A 16,464-nucleotide genomic window follows, 5' to 3' on the forward strand; every position below is an offset into this window, starting at 1 on the left:
CAGTCTGGAAATGGCCATGGATGTGGAAGCCAAGGGAGATGTTGGGGAGCAGAAGAAAATCCTTATTGACCTCGGACACAGCAAACATCAATGCAAGGAACTGCTGGTAGTTACTGGGGATGAATCTGTAGTGAGCAAAACATTGGCAAACATTACAAGAAAGCTTGTGCATGGCTGTAGAATTTGCTTTAGTGTTTGGGGGGACTTTTGAGGGCAGAAACTCCCAAATTTCAATGGGTTTGGGTTTTTTTCAGAAGATTTTCCTTGGCTAAACTTGGATGACTTTGTGAGAAAGGAAACAAGTCTTTCCGTAGATATCCGGACTGTTTTATACTCTCTATCATCCCAGCCATATTCACTTTGCTGCGGTGGCTGTAATCCTTTCCAACTGCTTCACTTTCAATGTAATTATTTAAGGTCTCTCTTGGAGCAGCTTCTTCAGGTGTGGTAAGGATTGCTGAGCACAGGACTACAGTGGGGATCACCTCATAGATTTACTGAAGGTCACTATTCATCAGCAATGCTGATTCCAACACTGAGAGGGATCTTTGTAACTCCTGAACACCTGAAGCGTGCTGAGCTTTTATTTGTATTTTCTATCAGAAGTTAGTGGTGAGATTAATATTATAATTTGACTTCTTCACTAGTCCAGCAAAGCTTCCCTCTTCATTTTTGTTGTTTATCATCTATCTGATGAGGAGATTGAGAATTCCAGCCTATTTGAAGAGCTTCCTAATTTATCGAGAAAAGCACAAAATATGCACTACACCAGAACAGTTCAAAACACTAGAAGTATTTTTTGAAAAAAGTCCCTGAATGTAAAGCAAAGAAACAATTTATCTCCATGTTTCCCCTTCAGCTGAAACTTACCCCTTTTTAAAAACAAGCTTCACTGTATTAAAGTCTATGACAGGAGACTTGTTAATGCTTCCCAAGGGCAAATTCCCACCAATAACGAGATCACCAGGCCTGTAGTAGCTTCCATCTAATTCGATATAATCTCTTAACACACACATGGTTTGCAGCCTCTTTGCTGTAGTTGGAGCCAGGAGCCAGGAGCCAGAAAAGCATCAGCATCAGAAGTAGCATAACTCCTGCCCAGTCTTTCTACACACACATATGGTTTGCAGCCTTTTCAGAGAAGTTGGAGATAGAAGCAGGAAGGGCATCAGCAATAGCATGACTCCTGCCCCATCTTTCTTGTCTTCTTCCCTCCTAGAACAGAAAAGAAACTTTGTCAACTGATAAATGCCCTCCAGAGGCTCAGACATGGAAGTTGCTAGGCAGCAAGGAGGCTGGTACAGTAGTAATGATCCCAACTGGTCCTGTGAAGGAATCTTCCAGAAAAGAATTTCAGACCTGGCAATTTGGGGAGCAGCACCCCAAAAGACCTAAAGAGATGCCCGGATGACAATTCCTACCCTTAGGCTACAGCAACAGAAATTTTCAAGTCTTGCAATAAATTGCAGTTAATATCCTGAGATTCTTCCTACGCTATTGTTTAACGCAGTGATTCCCAAACTTGGCTATTTTAAGATGCATGGACTTCAACTCCCAGAATTCCCCAGCCAGTATGCCTGGTTGAGGAATTCTAGGAGTTGAAGTCCATACATCTTAAAATAGCCAAGTTTGGGAAACACTGGCTTAACGCATTGTAAGCCGCCCTGAGTCTCCAGAGAAGGGCAGCATATAAATCAAATTAAAAAAAAAAATCCATTTATGCCTTGTGCCACTATTTGCAAGTTGCCCTCCTATTATCTGACCAAACTAGGGCATAAACCAAAATCCATCTTGTGTTCAGGGGTCACTTCCATGTAGGTCAACAACACAATTTCCCCATGACTCCATCTGCTCTGGGAATTACAAGAGACACAAAGATGTTTTCCATTCTGCTGCATGAAGAGAAGCTGTTGCTAAGGGGACACGTCAATGGCTTTTCCCTGCAATTATCACAAGAACAGTCATTTTTCATTTATCCCCTGTGGATTTCCAGACACAAAGATATTCCAGGATGAAACTTGCTTTAAAAATTATCTCTGAGTTCACCAAATGGGGGGCAGATCATGTCACCTTAGCCTGCCTTGCAAAGAGCTCACTCTTGCGTTTGAAGAGACTCACATCCCTTTGTTTCCTCTATGGTCACAGTCCAAGCTCAGGTAAGAGGAAGGATTTTTGATATAAATTTGTCCTGGTGCCATCCAGGTGGCACAGGTGGTGTCTGATCTGCTAAAGTTCCAGTGAGATTTCAACAGGAACCTTAAAATCAGTTTCTGCAAAAACCTTGTGTTCTGTTCTAGGAGGGAAGGTGGTAAGACTGACCGGGCAGGAGTCATGCTACTTCTGATGCTTCTGATGCTCTTCTGGCTCCTGGCTCCAACCACAGCACAGAGGGTGCAAAACATATCTGTGTTCAGGGATTATGGACAGTTAGAGGAAAGTAACTACAGGCCTGGTGATCTCATTATTGGTGGGAATTTACCCTTGCGAATGATTTTAAAGCCTCCTGCCCTAGATTTTAATACAGTGAATCTTCTTTTAGAAAATATGTAAGTTTCAGCTGAAGGAGAAACATGCAGATAAATGTTCTCTTTGCTTAAAATTCTGGGACTCCTTTCAGAAATACTTCTTCTAGTGTTTTGAACAGTCCTGGTGTAGTGCGCATTTTGTGCTTCTCTCAGTAAATTAGCAAGCTCCTCAAATAGGCTAGAATTCTCAATCTCTTCATTAGGAAGATGATAAACAATAAAATGAAGAGGGAAGCTATGCTGACCTAGTGAAGAAGTTAAATTATAATATTAATCTGAACAGAAGCTTCTGGTAGAAAATTCAAATAAAAGCTCAACACTCTTCAAGTGTTCAGGGGTTACAAAAATCCCTCTCAGTTTTGGAATCAGCATTGCTGATGAATAATGGCCTTCAGTAAAGCTATGAGGTGACTCCCACTGTAGTCCTGTGCTCAGCAATCCTTACCACACCTGAAGAAGCTGCTGCCAGAGGGACCTTAAATAATGATGGTGAAAGGGGAGCAGTTGGAAAAGATTACAGCCCCTAAAGCAGAGTGAATATGGAAGGAATCGATAGAGAGTATAAACCAGTCCATGATATTTATGGAAAGGCTTGTCTCCTCTCTCACAAAATCATCCAAGTTTAGTCAAGGGAAATCCTTTGAATAAAAATGCAAACACAATGAAATTTGGGAGTTTCTCCCACCATAAGTCCCCCCAAACAGTGAAGCAAATTCTACAGCCATGCACAAGCTTTCCTGTCATGTTCACCAATGTTTTTCTCACTACAGTCTCCTACCCAGTAACTACCAGGAGTTCCTTGCATTGATGTTTGCTGTCTCCCAGGTCAATAAGGAGTTTCTTCTGCTCCCCAACATCACCCTTGGCTTCCACATCTACCGCCATTTCCAGAGGGAGGAGATTATTTCCTTAAACAGCCTCTCCATGCTCTCCTCACGAGGCCAAGTGGTTCCAGGTTACAAATGTGACCTGCAGGACACTCTGCTGTCCGTCGTTGGTGGTCTCACTGCCAAGATTTCAATGGAGATGGCCTCCATCTTCAGCATCTTTAAGGTCCCACAGGTAAGAGAGCTCTCTTGGATAGAGTATGGAACAGACAAAGATCAGAAGCACAGACAGAAGCCAAAAATAAAACTAAAAGTATTTTTTGTTGGGGTGGGGAATATAATGAGCTTGTGACTCTTAGTTTATTTTTTATTAAACAGTAGCCATCATTTTAGAGCCATTTATTCTCTGTATCAGGTTGTTGGTTTCTTCTCTTGTCTTCTGATGTACCACAACTAATAAAAATGGCTAAGAAGGGAAGAAGATGAAGTTTGCCAGTCAAAGTGAGTCAGCCTGTCTGCGAGGGCCATCAACCAGACAATGGTAACTACTAAAGTCAACATAAAACTTACTATGTCTTTGAAAAAATAATCTCACTTTCTCCAGCTCGGTGTTGGCTTTGAGTTCTCTGAGGGAGAGAGAAGAGTTTATCCTTCCTTCTTCCGGATTAATCCCAAGGAATCTCCTCAATATGTGGGTTTAGTCCAGCTGCTCCTGCATTTCCAGTGGAACTGGGTTGGGCTTTTTGCCCCTGAAGATGAGAGGGGAGAACGTTTCATCTCAACTCTGATGCCAATGCTCCAGGAGAAGGAGATCTGCCTGGCCTTCACTCTAATCCTGGAATTGGATGATACTGAAATCAATCATAAGAAGTTTATTCTTAATTTCCTTACCTTGTCTAAAACAGAAGTGTTTATTCTGTTTGCAGACTCAATTGTTACTCTCACTGTAATAGAGGGGATGTATTCTTTTGAAAACCAGAGGAAAGTATCATTTAGGAAAGTTTATATCTTCACTTCCCATTGGAAACTTGGCGTGGAAGAATCTGAACACACATTGCAATATGTAAAGCTTCATCATGGGGTCTTGCATTTTAGGGACCACCCCGGGAATGTCTCTGAATTCAGCCACTTCCTCCTGTCTTTAGACCCCTTGAACCCCCAAGGAGATGTCTTTCTCCCTGTATGGTGGGAAGCAGTCTTTGGCTGCAAGATACATAAATCAGGAAAGATCCCTCCGAAGGGGGAAAAACAATGTACAGGAAAGGAGAATCTACAGAATCTGCAAAATTACATTTTTGAAACAAGAATGACAGGTGACAGTTACAATATCTACAATGCTGTTTATGCTCTGGCATATGCTTTGCATGCAATGTATGGTTCCAGAGTTCGACCGACCATGATGAGGCTTGGAAAGAGGATCTCAAATGTCCACTCATGGCAGGTAATTTCTGTGTCTTTTGATTCAGTCCACAGATAGAAACTAACCAAGGAGAGAAGCAACCTAGAACTAAGGAGAAATTTCTTAAGGAAGGGTTTACCTTTACAAATCGTAGGTGCCCCATTGCTGGAGCCATTTAAGAAGAGACAGGATGGCCACATGTCTAAAACTGTAGAGGGTCTGTTGCTTGAGCAGAGGGTTGGATTAGAAGACCTCCAATGTCCCTTCCAATAATAGGATTCTGTTTCTATGACAACCACAGCACAGAGCAAGATTCAAAGTGGTCCTAATGGGTTCCTGATCTGAAATTCATCAGAATTTTCTGCATCAAAGGCTAAAATGTTGGACCTCTCTGAATAGTGAAGTGACCAGCCAGGTCAGATGCTTCCTTCCACGTGGCCCAGTAGATCAAAACCAGTTCCTGCATTCTGCTGCCTGAGAATGAGCTAGAGAAAATCAGTGGAATTTTCCATAGTTCTGATAGAAATGATTTATTTATTTCAAACATTCATTTATCAGTCAACAAGACCTTGGAACTATTTCAAAGTGCACGTAGCGAAGTATACAAGAGGAAAATCCTAAAATTAAATTTAGATTGTGGAACTAAAATTCTTGTGTTTTAGTGAAATTGGAGTTGGAAACCATGCCCAGTGATAAAGCTAAAACTTAGTTTCAGAGTAAAATACACCCGATTCTTCAGATCGCCACCCAGAGGTGGAACAATGATGTTCCATTTGTAGCTCTAGGCCCAATACTCCTATTTCTGAAGGTCTCCTTTTTTGCAGATTCTTCCTTATTTGAGGAAGGTGCAGTTCAACAACAGTGCTGGAGATGAGGTCTCCTTCTCAGAAGATGGACTGGGATCTGCTCGTTATGATCTTATCAACTGGGTTCTCTTCCCCAATCAATCTTTTGTCCCCATGAAGATTGGGCAAGTAAATCCTGAGGCTCCCCCAGGCCACGATTTCACCATTAAATCTGATGGCATTGTCTGGGCCACAAAGGTGAGCTGCAAGGAAATGTTGTAAGTTCACAGAAAGATTCATTCTCTTCTTCTGATGCAGAACATCTTTCTCAATTGAAAAATATTCAGTTGAGTCAGAAATCATGGCAGTCATTTGGTGAAAAATCTGCTTTGAGGTCTGATTTGTGTCATTCCACAAAGGGTTAGCCTTGGGATCAACATCTGCTTGAAATGCAGGGTGCAATTATAGGAAGGAACAGTGATTTCCATGGAACTCAGTTGTATCCTCATGGTTCTTTCTTTTAGAAATGCTGCGGTTGAGTCACAAGCCTTCCTCCTCATGATGGAACCCCAGTTCCAATCTCCAGCATCTATTAATGTCTCAGGAATGCCAGTGGCCTGAATCCCTCAGGAGCTGTTCCATATTTCTGATAGACAGTGGCACTGTACCTCTTTAGAAGAGAATCTGAACATAGAAGTAGGAATGGGGAAAAGAATTAATGCAGCAGATTCATAGCTTAAGTAATTTCAAATACTTATCTTTTAGACCATCCCCATTGCCAGGTGTGGACGGAAGAGGTGCCATGCAGGAGAGAGGAGAAGAGTTCCAGAGGGCAAGCAGGTTTGCTGCTACCACTGTGACGCTTGTCCAGAAGGGACCATTTCTAATCAGACAGGTAGAGCAGACTTCAAATTTAAATCTTCCAGAATCCAGGAAGACATTCATAAAATCAGTATATTTTTGTTATTGTGACCATTTTTGATAAAATTGACATGCACTGATACTTTTCAATAGAAACTTTCTATTGATCTAAACTGCCCTGGCCTGCCATCGGCCAAAAAATGTCAGCTGACAGCCCCCAGGGGGAGAGCCTTCTGTGTGGGGGCACCCGCCATCTGGAACGAGCTCCCCCCGGAGATACGGAGGATCCCGGACCTGCGCGCTTTTAGCCGTGCAATCAAAACATTTCTTTTTCAGCAGGCCAGCCTGGCCTAACCTCTCTTTTAAACTTTTAAACTTTTTTTAAAAAAATAAATTTTAAATTTGTCTTAAGAATTTGGGGTGTTTTAAATTTTGTTTTCTGGGCCAAATTATTTAATTGTATTTTAATGCTTTTTAACATTTGTATTATATGTATTTTATCTGGCTGTTCACCACCCTGAGTCCTTCGGGAGTAGGGCGGTATACAAATTTAAATAATAATAATAATAATAATAATAATAATAATAATAATAATAATAATAATAATAATAATAATAACAACAACAACAACAACAACAACAACAACAACAACAACCTCTGAGGAAATACACCTGCCAGAGAAAGAGGAATTCCATCTATTTATGTCTATTCGATAGGGCAGAAAGGGAGGAATGAACAGATTTTTTAAAAGTTTTTTATATTTATTTATTTATTTATTTATTTATTTATTTATTTATTTATTTATTTATTTATTTATTTATTTATATTTGAATTTATATACCGCCCTTCTCCCCCTAAGGACTGAGGGTGGTGAACAGCCAAAATTAAAATACATACAATATTAAAGTTAAGATAGCTATAATAAATTAAATCAATCGGCCCCCAATTTAAAACCCCAAAGCTATACAATTAAAACTAACCCATAAAAAACCTAATTAGGCTAGGCTGGCTTGCTGAAATAAAAACATCTTCAGGGCCTTACGGAAAGTGCGGAGATCCGGGATCAATCGTATTCTGGGAGGAAGCTCATTCCAGAGGGCGGGTGCCCCCACAGAGAAGGCTTTCCCCCTGGGGGCTGCCAGCTGACATTTCTTGACTGACGGCACCCTGAGGAGGCCCTCTCTGTGAGAGCATATTGGCCGCTGGGAGGTTATCGGTAGCAGAAGGTGGTCTCGTAAATAACCTGGCCCTAAGCCATGGAGCGCTTTAAAGGTGAGAACCAACACCTTGAAGCGCACCCGGAAGTCCACCAGGAGCCAGTGCAGCTCGCGCAGGAGAGGTGTTATATGGGAGCACCATGTTGCTCCCGTAATCACCCGCGCGGCTGCATTCTGGACCAGTTGGAGCCTCCGGGTGCTCCTCAAGGGGAGCCCCATGTAGAGAGTGTTACAGTAGTCCACGTGGGAAGTGATGAGAGCGTGAGTGACTGTGCATAAGGAATCCCGATCCAGAAAGGGACATAACTGGCATATCAAGCGAACCTGATAAAAAGCCCCCTTGGCCACGGCCGTCATATGCTCTTCTAAAGACAGCCATGTATCCAGGAGGACGCCCAAGTTGCGAGCCCCCTCTTTGGGTTTCAATGACAGTGATGACATCAGCTGGCTATATCGGGATGCCGGCATCCACAGCCACTCGGTCTTCGAAGGGTTGAGTCGAAGCCTGTTCCTCCCCATCCAGACCCGCAAGACGGTGCCTCTCACCCACAATCCCTCCAGCCAGTGCAGCATGATACCATGGTTGATGGTATCAAAAGCCGCTGAGAGGTCTAATAGGACCAGAAAAGAGGAGCAACCCCTGTTCAACCAATGTGGCCAATGCCGTTTCCGCGCTGTACCCAGGCCTGAAGCCGGACTGGCACGGATCTAGATAGACGGTTTCATCCAGGTACTGCGGGAGCTGTTGCGCAACCACACTCTCAACAACCTTCACAATAAAGCGAAGGTTAGAGACAGGACGGTAATTTGCCAAAACAGCCGGGTCCAGAGAAGGCTTCTTGAGAAGGGGCCTCACCACCGCCTCTTTCAAGGCAGACGGCAAGAAACCCTCCCCCAGAGAAGGGGAGGGTTTTATACATCTCATTTTGTGAATGGTTTGATTCCTGGGTTTCATACATTTCAATATAAATAATCGTAACAATATTATTCTTAATAATTACAGCCCATTTTCATTTTTAATTTTACTAACATATAGTTTCTACTGTCAACTTTCAACTCTAAACCTTCTCATAATTCTATCATACTTCATATCATCTTAATATCTGTTTCTACTATTTTCCCCCTCATATTTCTACTTCTATTTTAGCCCTCTTTTTTCCCCTTACCCCTATCGTTCTAATAATCAAAGATTTTCCTTTTTTCATTATTCAATATTACAATATATCAATCATGATCTTTCTCTAGCTTTTTGTTAATAATCACATTTTTTAAAATATATATATATATATTATCTCCAATCATTCATTTCTTATATTCATTATGTTACTACCAGTAGTGGGTTGCTCCCGGTTCACACCGGTTCTATAGAACTGTTAGTAAAAATGGTGGGAGGCTCTGCCCACTGACCCCGATGTCATCAAAATGCTTCTGCGCATGAAGCTTCAACTCCTTATGTTGTTCTTTTGTAAAATCCTTCATGTCTTGGTATGTCAGCTCCATATCATTATATCCACTTATTTCCATTTTACAGTCAGTCCAATTTTTTTAAAAAAATCCAGGGGTTATCCACGTCCCTTCCAATCACTTTTATTTCTTCAAAAGTTTTGTATTTTGAAGTTTAAAATAAATTTGAACTAACTCCTTATAATCCAACAAAGATAAAAATTCCCATAGATGCACAGTTCTCCTCTTAGCAGCAGATGGCGCTCATGATTCAGCTTGGTATTGCCTCTCTGCATAGTGCTGATTATCCATTTTTAATTATTTTAGATTGTAAATCCAATAGGTGGGCGAACGAATAATAATAAAATTTGATAGTCATAAAATATAAACAATTTCCAGATCAAATTCCAGTATATATATTATTTAAAAAATACCTTTTCAATCTCACATCTTCACTTTGAGAGTTCAATTTTTAAACTTAGTTTTCTTTAAAAAGTTTTCTTCTTAAATATTATAGCTTTTATATATATAAATAAATGTGCTTATTCTGCAGCTAGCAAATAGTTCCAGTATTCTTCCCCCTCATATTTCTTGGGGATATTTTCAAAGAAAATTATTCTTTTGTCCAGTTCACAAGCCACTCACTTTCCCTGCTCCTGCTCAGTCCTGGGTATTAAGGTTGTCTTCAGCTTCAGGCAGCCATATTTGCTGCCGTTGCTCCCTGTCGTTGGCAGAGTGGGCTTTCCTAGTCAGGGAAGGGAGACGTGACTCCCCTCTACCTGCTAAGCTGTCCCCCTTTGCTTCACCACCTCTCCAGGGTGGCTGTGGTCCCGATTTGACCCCTCCAATAATGAGAGGTCAGAGCTGACCACGGAGCTCACAGATCAGGCTTCCGAAGGCACCAGAAGTACAACCAGAAGTCAGGAATGAACAGATTTAAAGTACAAAGCAGAGATGTTAAGGCAGGAATAATGTACTCAAAACAAAACAGCAACATTTCTGGATAACGGATCTGCTGTTCTTCTTTGTGTTCGATTATAAAATGGCGGAAAAACAGACAGGAATCTCAGACTGAAAGCCACATTAGTCATGGAAGTACATAGTGAATGGATAGCTAGAACTGAATAAATCCTTGTCTCTGGCTTATCTATTCCCAGAATCATCATAAATGAAGGATGATTTGCTCTTTTTGATGCCCCATAAATAGTATAGGGGATTGTTTCATTACTCCCTTTGTAGGTAGGTCAACAGCAGATAGGCAATACTCATATCATTTATGCGGGAGGGATAATGTGCATGGTAGTTGTTCAAGAAATCATTAGACAAAGACTTTTGATTTCAGATGCAGCTCGCTGTGACACCTGCCCAGAAGACCAATTTCCCAACAAGGAAAAGGACCACTGCATTGCCAAGAAGATCCACTTCCTTGCCTATCAAGACACCCTGGGATACATTTTAGTTTTTCTTGCTCTTTTTCTCTCTGTGATCACTTCTGTAGTCCTGGTGATTTTCTATAAACATCATGACACACCAATTGTCAAGGCCAACAACCGAGATCTCACCTACATCATCCTGGTCTCCCTCCTGCTCTGCTTTCTCTGCTCCTTCCTCTTCATTGGTCAACCAGGGAAGATCACCTGTCTCTTACAACAATCTGCCTTTGCCATTCTCTTTGCCCTTGCAGTTTCCTCTGTGTTGGCAAAAACTGTCATGGTGGTTCTGGCCTTCATGGCCACCAAGCCAGGGAACAGGACAAGGAAACTCTTAGGAAAACCATTGACCAACTCCATTGTCATAGCCTGTCCCCTGATCCAAGCCCTTCTTTGTGCCACTTGGCTGATAACCTCCCCTCCATTTCCCAGCTGTGACTTTCACTCCTTGTTTGGAGAGACCATCTTGGAATGTAAACAAGGCTCAACTGTAATGTTTTATATTGTCCTTTCTTACCTAGGACTTTTGGCCTTTGTCAGTTTCTCAATGGCCTTTCTGGCTAGGAAATTGCCTGATAGTTTTAATGAAGCCAAGTTCATTACTTTCAGCATGCTGGTCTTTTGCAGTGTTTGGATCTCCTTCCTCCCTACCTACCTGAGCACCAAAGGGAAGTCCATGGTGGCTGTGGAGATCTTCTCCATTTTGGCCTCTGGAGCTGCTCTCTTGGCTTGTATCTTTTTTCCCAAATGCTACATTATTCTGCTGAGGCCGGATCTGAATTGTAGAGAAAATATAGTAAGAAACAAGAATTTCTAACTAATGCAAGGATAGGTCTCATTTATATTTATCTTTGAGATGTGAGTGTGATGATTTCTAAAAGATGATGGCATAAAGGAGGTATTTCTCCATTAAAAATTCCTTATCAGATGCTGCAACTGGTTAGAATTTAACTGTGGTCAGCCAGGCTCACCCAGCCTTTTATTTATCATGCCTTCAAAGTATCCTTGTGTTGTCCGGTGCCCAATGTGGATGGAAAACTAGTTATTAAAGATGTGTTCATTATTTCAAGGAGGACATTTCACATCCTATTCTTTTTAATTTAATTATTTTTAAGGTAGTGATTTAAAGGGTTGATATCAGTGCTTTTAAGCATGTATGGTTGTTTCCTTAGATGGCTGAGGCTTTATAGAGATCTCTACCAGTATTCAATTATTTTTAATAACATCTCCCTTTCCATAAAATGACCTCTCGTATGAGAAATAGAAACAATGGAGGAATGGATTCTAATTGGCCCATGAAGTATCAGACTTGAATTTTCTGGTTTTCAATGAGTTTTATCAAAAATTTCTATGGCAACGTAACTGACATACTTCTTCATTGGGAGAATATTTCTCTGCTGAAAAGTAGAAGAGTAGCAACATAATTGATAGTTTGTTAATTATGAATAGGTACTTACATCATCTATTCCTTATGCATATATCATTTTCTAGAAGCTCTAGCTCAGATATGTCGAACACAAGGCCCATCCCACCCCAATGCACACATAGAGTTGGCAAGCACGCTGGAGCCAATGGTGTTTTGTAGAAGCTGCAGCCCACTGGCGGACACTGTGGCTCCACAGCCCATTCTGGGCAGGTGGGTCTGAGTACTGGGATCACCTGTCCGGCCCTCCAAGCAGCAGGTGGAGGTAGAGATGTGGGGGTCAGGCATGTGATCCAGCCTGCTGAACGCACTGGCAGCCACCCACTCACCCATCCACTCTGATCCACCGTTTGTTTTTGCTTGCACATGATCATCTCAGCTGGGATGGGGCAGGCAGCTGTATGACCACTTTGAAGGCCAAATCTCATGCCCCCCACCATGCATCTGCTTCCACCTGGTCCTTATGCTGCCACCATGGGTCTCAGCCCACACCGTCCAAACCTCCTCCACCTCCGCTAGACACTTGGCATGAGCCTCCCACCCACTACCCCACCTGCAATGGCCCCAGTTTATGGAAAGAGCAGAAGCCCCCATCCCCAACAGGAAGCTGGGACTTCCCTCCCCACTCTGCCTCTCAAAAATCAAATCAAAATTAAAAAAAAATGCACACATAGGAGTTGGCAAGCACGCTGGAGCCAATGGTGTTTTGTAGAAGCTGCAGCCCACTGGTGCACACTGTGGCTCCACAGCCCATTCTGGGCAGGTGGGTCTGAGTGCTGGGACCACCTGTCCGGCCCTCAAAGCAGCAGGCAGAGGTAGAGCCATGGGATCAGGCATGTGATCCAGCCTGCTGAACGCACTGGCAGCTACCCACTCACCCGTCCACTCTGATACACCATTTTTTTTTAATTTGATTTATATGCCGCCCTTCTCCGGAGACTCAGAGCATCTTACAATGTGCTAAGCAATAGCCTTCATCCTTTTGTATATTTATACAAAGTCAGCTTATTGCCCCCACAACTGGGTCCTCAATTTACCTACCTTAGAAAGGATGGAAGGCTGAGTCAACCTTGAGCCTGGGGAGATTCGAACCTGCAGTAATTGCAGGCAGCTGGTGTGACCACTTTGTTTTTTGTTTTTGCTTGCCCATGACCATCTCAGCTGGGATGGGGCAGGCAGCTGTGTGACCACTTTGAAGGCCAAATCTCATGCCTCCCACCATGCATCTGCTTCCACCTGGTCCTGGTGCTGCCACCATGGGTCACAGCCCACACCGTCCAAACCTCCTCCACCTCTGCTGGACATTTGGCATGAGCCTCCCACCCACCACCCCACCTGCAATGGCCCCAGTTTATGGAAAGAGCAGAAGCCCCCATCCCCAACAGGAAGCTGGGACTTCCCTCCCCACTCTGCCTCTCAAAGGCCCAGAGCTGACTTACCACACCCTGAACCCACATATCTTGGAGCCCCACAGCTAGGCAAGCCATGCCTTGACCCCTGCCTCACCTTGTATAAGCAACACCAGCAGGAACAGCCCCCTCCATCAGGAGCCCCACTGTCCCTCACCAGCCCCACCAGCCCAGGAAGCCCAGCCCAGGCAAGGAGAGTCAGCAGAAGAGCAGCAGCCTGGAGCAAGAGGCAAGTAGACCCAGGCATCCCATTGGGGAAGTGCGGCTGGGCTGCAGACTCCCAGTGTCCTTGGAGCTCAAGGGTCAGATTCCTGCTGCCCAGGACCCCAGGCAGCCCATGCTGCCATCCAGGGTTGTCCCCAATGGCCCAAGACGGTCAGTGAGGCTGCTCTGGAGGATGAGTGTCTGGCACGCACTCTGGTCCCACCCCCCACCCCCCGATGTGAGGAATGTCAAGCTGGCGTGGCCTACCTTGGCCACGCCCACACAGGCAACTGCCCCCCCGCCCCCCTCAGGCAATAACAATTCTGATCCAACTCTCAATGAAATGGAGTTTGACATCCCTGCTCTAGCTCTTGTTCCACCAGATTCATCCCTCAGGTTTCTTCAGCAGAGCTCTAGATGTCTCTTGATCCGTGGTAGGATTCAAATCATTTAACAACCGATTTGTCCAGGGTCACGTTGGCTGTTGTTGGAGGCATGGACCATCCCATGGGAGGCCTGGCCCATCCTGAGCCTCCTGTGAGAAGCCAACCTGACCCTGGGTGAACCGGTTGTTAAATCTCTCCACCCTGCTATCAAAGGGTTCCGGGCACTGCACTGCAATGGAGGAAAGGGAAATGGAGCAGCCAGCACAAGGGGAGGAGGAGGAGCAGTGAAAGAGGCCTCCTTCCCTCACTCTGGGCGCTCCCTTTCCTGTTTCTCCATTACAGCCCAAGGCCACAGAGCTTGCCCCCCCCCACCACCACCCAAATGCCCTCACTTCTCCCAAGCATTTCTTTGCCTACCTGATTTCCAGCTCCGTCACATTTCTCTCTTGCATTTCTCTCTTGTGCAGAGAAAGAAGTTCGTGGGACTAAAAGAAATTACTCAATTCCAACTTCATGAGATCTTTTTTCGTGAGAAGATGGAATTGATTTATTGAACTTTTGTTTTCTTTAGTCCCACACACTATTGTTTCCCTGCACACAATGGCGAGAAACGTGATGGAGCTGGAAATCAAGTAGGCAAAGAAATGTTTCGGGGAAGTGAGGGCATCTGGGCGGTGGTGAGGCAAGTTCTTCGGCCCACAAAAACCTCGTCTTTGGCTGCCGACCCCGAAAAGTAGAGAAAGAGTTGCCAGGAAGAAGCCAGTCAGGCTGGGAGTTGTGGATTCTTTCTCCCCTGCCCCAGTCCTCCTCACCTGCCACCCCCAAATTGCATCAGTAAAGGTGGCTGGTGGCTAAGTGAGGGTCAGGAAGCTCTGCCATGCCCAGTGAGGGGGGGAAGAAAGGGCAAGAGGAGCCTTGTCTCTCTCCATGTGACCCACTGAAAGGAAACGGCAGCCTGACCACTTCCCTTCGTCACCCTCTCTGGTGCTGGAAACCAACTGTCAGCGACAGGCCCAGCTGCCCATTTATCCCTCTCACTCTGCGTTTCTGGGCTCACCCAGTGAGGGGAGGAGGAGAAGGAGGAGGAGGGGTGCTGAGATGGATCCATGGAGAGAGGGAGGGCTCACCTGCAAGCCACTGCCCATGAAGAGGCTGCCCAGGTAGCCACTCAGTGCCCGCAGCAGCTCGTGTATCATGGCGCAACACAGGAACCAAGCCTGAGCCCCTCTTTGCAGGAGCCCCAATGACACCCCCAACCTCCTTAGGGTAGAGCTGGCAACGCTAAATTGGCCTGTGAAGCCCATTGTCTGCTGAGCAGCCCAGGTGAGGCCTCGCTCACAAGCCACCGCGGCGCCTGAACTCCCAGTAACAGATGGGGTCCTTCAGGCACTTAGCTCAGCTGCCTGTTTATAACTCCATCCTCTCCCTCCAAGCGCCTTGTCAGAGCTCCCTTGGGGTCTTGCCTGCACCAATGGTGCTTGCTGGGAGGGGGAGGGGGGCAGTAAGAAGAGCGCTGAGCTGCCAAAATGGCTGAAGTAGAGCCGGGCAAGGCCAGGAGTGACTTGGAGGGGAGGGGCAAGCCATGGGGTTAGGGGGGCTGGGCATGGTTATGCACACAAAGTTAACTACTAGTTCGGCAAAACCAGTGCAAACCAGCTGAATCCCACCACTGCTCTTCATCCTATTTACCACCCTCAGTTGAATGATGGGGCAATGTTGGGAACAATGGACCAAGAGACGCTGCATGCAAGTGATCCTATCCAAGGCCTCAGTAGCTTTTCTATTCCAGGTTGTGGCCAGGGTCTCAGAAGGATCATAAAAGCCTTGGGTATAATCCTCGGTTCCCTTTGGAGCCCCATCAGTCACTAAGAGAAGACTGGTCAAATAGATCCGGCCTCCCTGCAGAGATGGGATGCAAAAAAGAATCTCAAAGCCATCAGGTTATGATCTGACAGGTCAAAGGGAAACAGGTTAGCTCCCCCTCAGATCCCATTGGAGGTGGTCTGCTTTGAGTTGAGCCAAGAATGATGGTGGCCATTTTGAGATGCCTGTAAAGCCTGCCCCAGGGATGGTAAATGGACATCGCTCAAGACCATCAGTCTGGGGAACCCCACAGTCAACTGTGAAATGTTCTCCAGAGGCTCAGAAACGGAGGTTGCCCTGCAGCAGGAAGGCTGGTACAGTGGCAACGATCCCAACTGGTCCTGTGAATGAATCTTCAAGAAAAGAATTTCAGACCTGGAAATATGGGGAACAGCACCCCAAAAGACCCAAAAAGACACCCGTATGACAATTGCTATCCTTAGGCTACAGCAACAGAAATTTGCAAGTCTTGACAAAAAAATTGCAGTTAATAACCTGAGATACTTCCTCAAACTCCATTTCTGCCTCGTGCCATTTTTGGCAAGTAGCACTCCTATGATCTGACCCAACTAGGGCATCAGCCAAAATCCATCTTGTGTGCAGGGGTCACTTTTACATAGGTCAACTAGACAGTTTCCCCATGACTCCATCTGCTCTGTGAATTACAAGAAGAGACACAAACATGTTTTCCA

General features: G+C 44.7%; 1 protein-coding gene across 1 annotated transcript; it reads left to right on the forward strand.

The window, feature by feature from the left end:
* The first annotated feature begins 10 nt into the window (after nucleotides 1–10).
* Nucleotides 11–13,940, forward strand: LOC139312557 (vomeronasal type-2 receptor 26-like). The gene is made up of 7 exons (XM_070937452.1): nucleotides 11–130; nucleotides 2,146–2,156; nucleotides 2,298–2,437; nucleotides 3,466–3,587; nucleotides 10,297–11,283; nucleotides 13,480–13,694; nucleotides 13,907–13,940. Exons 1-7 carry the CDS (start codon nucleotides 11–13, stop codon nucleotides 13,938–13,940), a joined length of 1,629 nt encoding a protein of 542 aa, XP_070793553.1.
* The last annotated feature ends 2,524 nt before the right edge of the window (nucleotides 13,941–16,464 follow it).

The sequence above is a fragment of the Pituophis catenifer genome, unplaced genomic scaffold, assembly GCF_029215685.1.
Source record: "Pituophis catenifer annectens isolate HBS135680 unplaced genomic scaffold, rPitCat1.0.hap2 SCAF_1, whole genome shotgun sequence".
NCBI lineage: Eukaryota > Metazoa > Chordata > Lepidosauria > Squamata > Colubridae > Pituophis > Pituophis catenifer.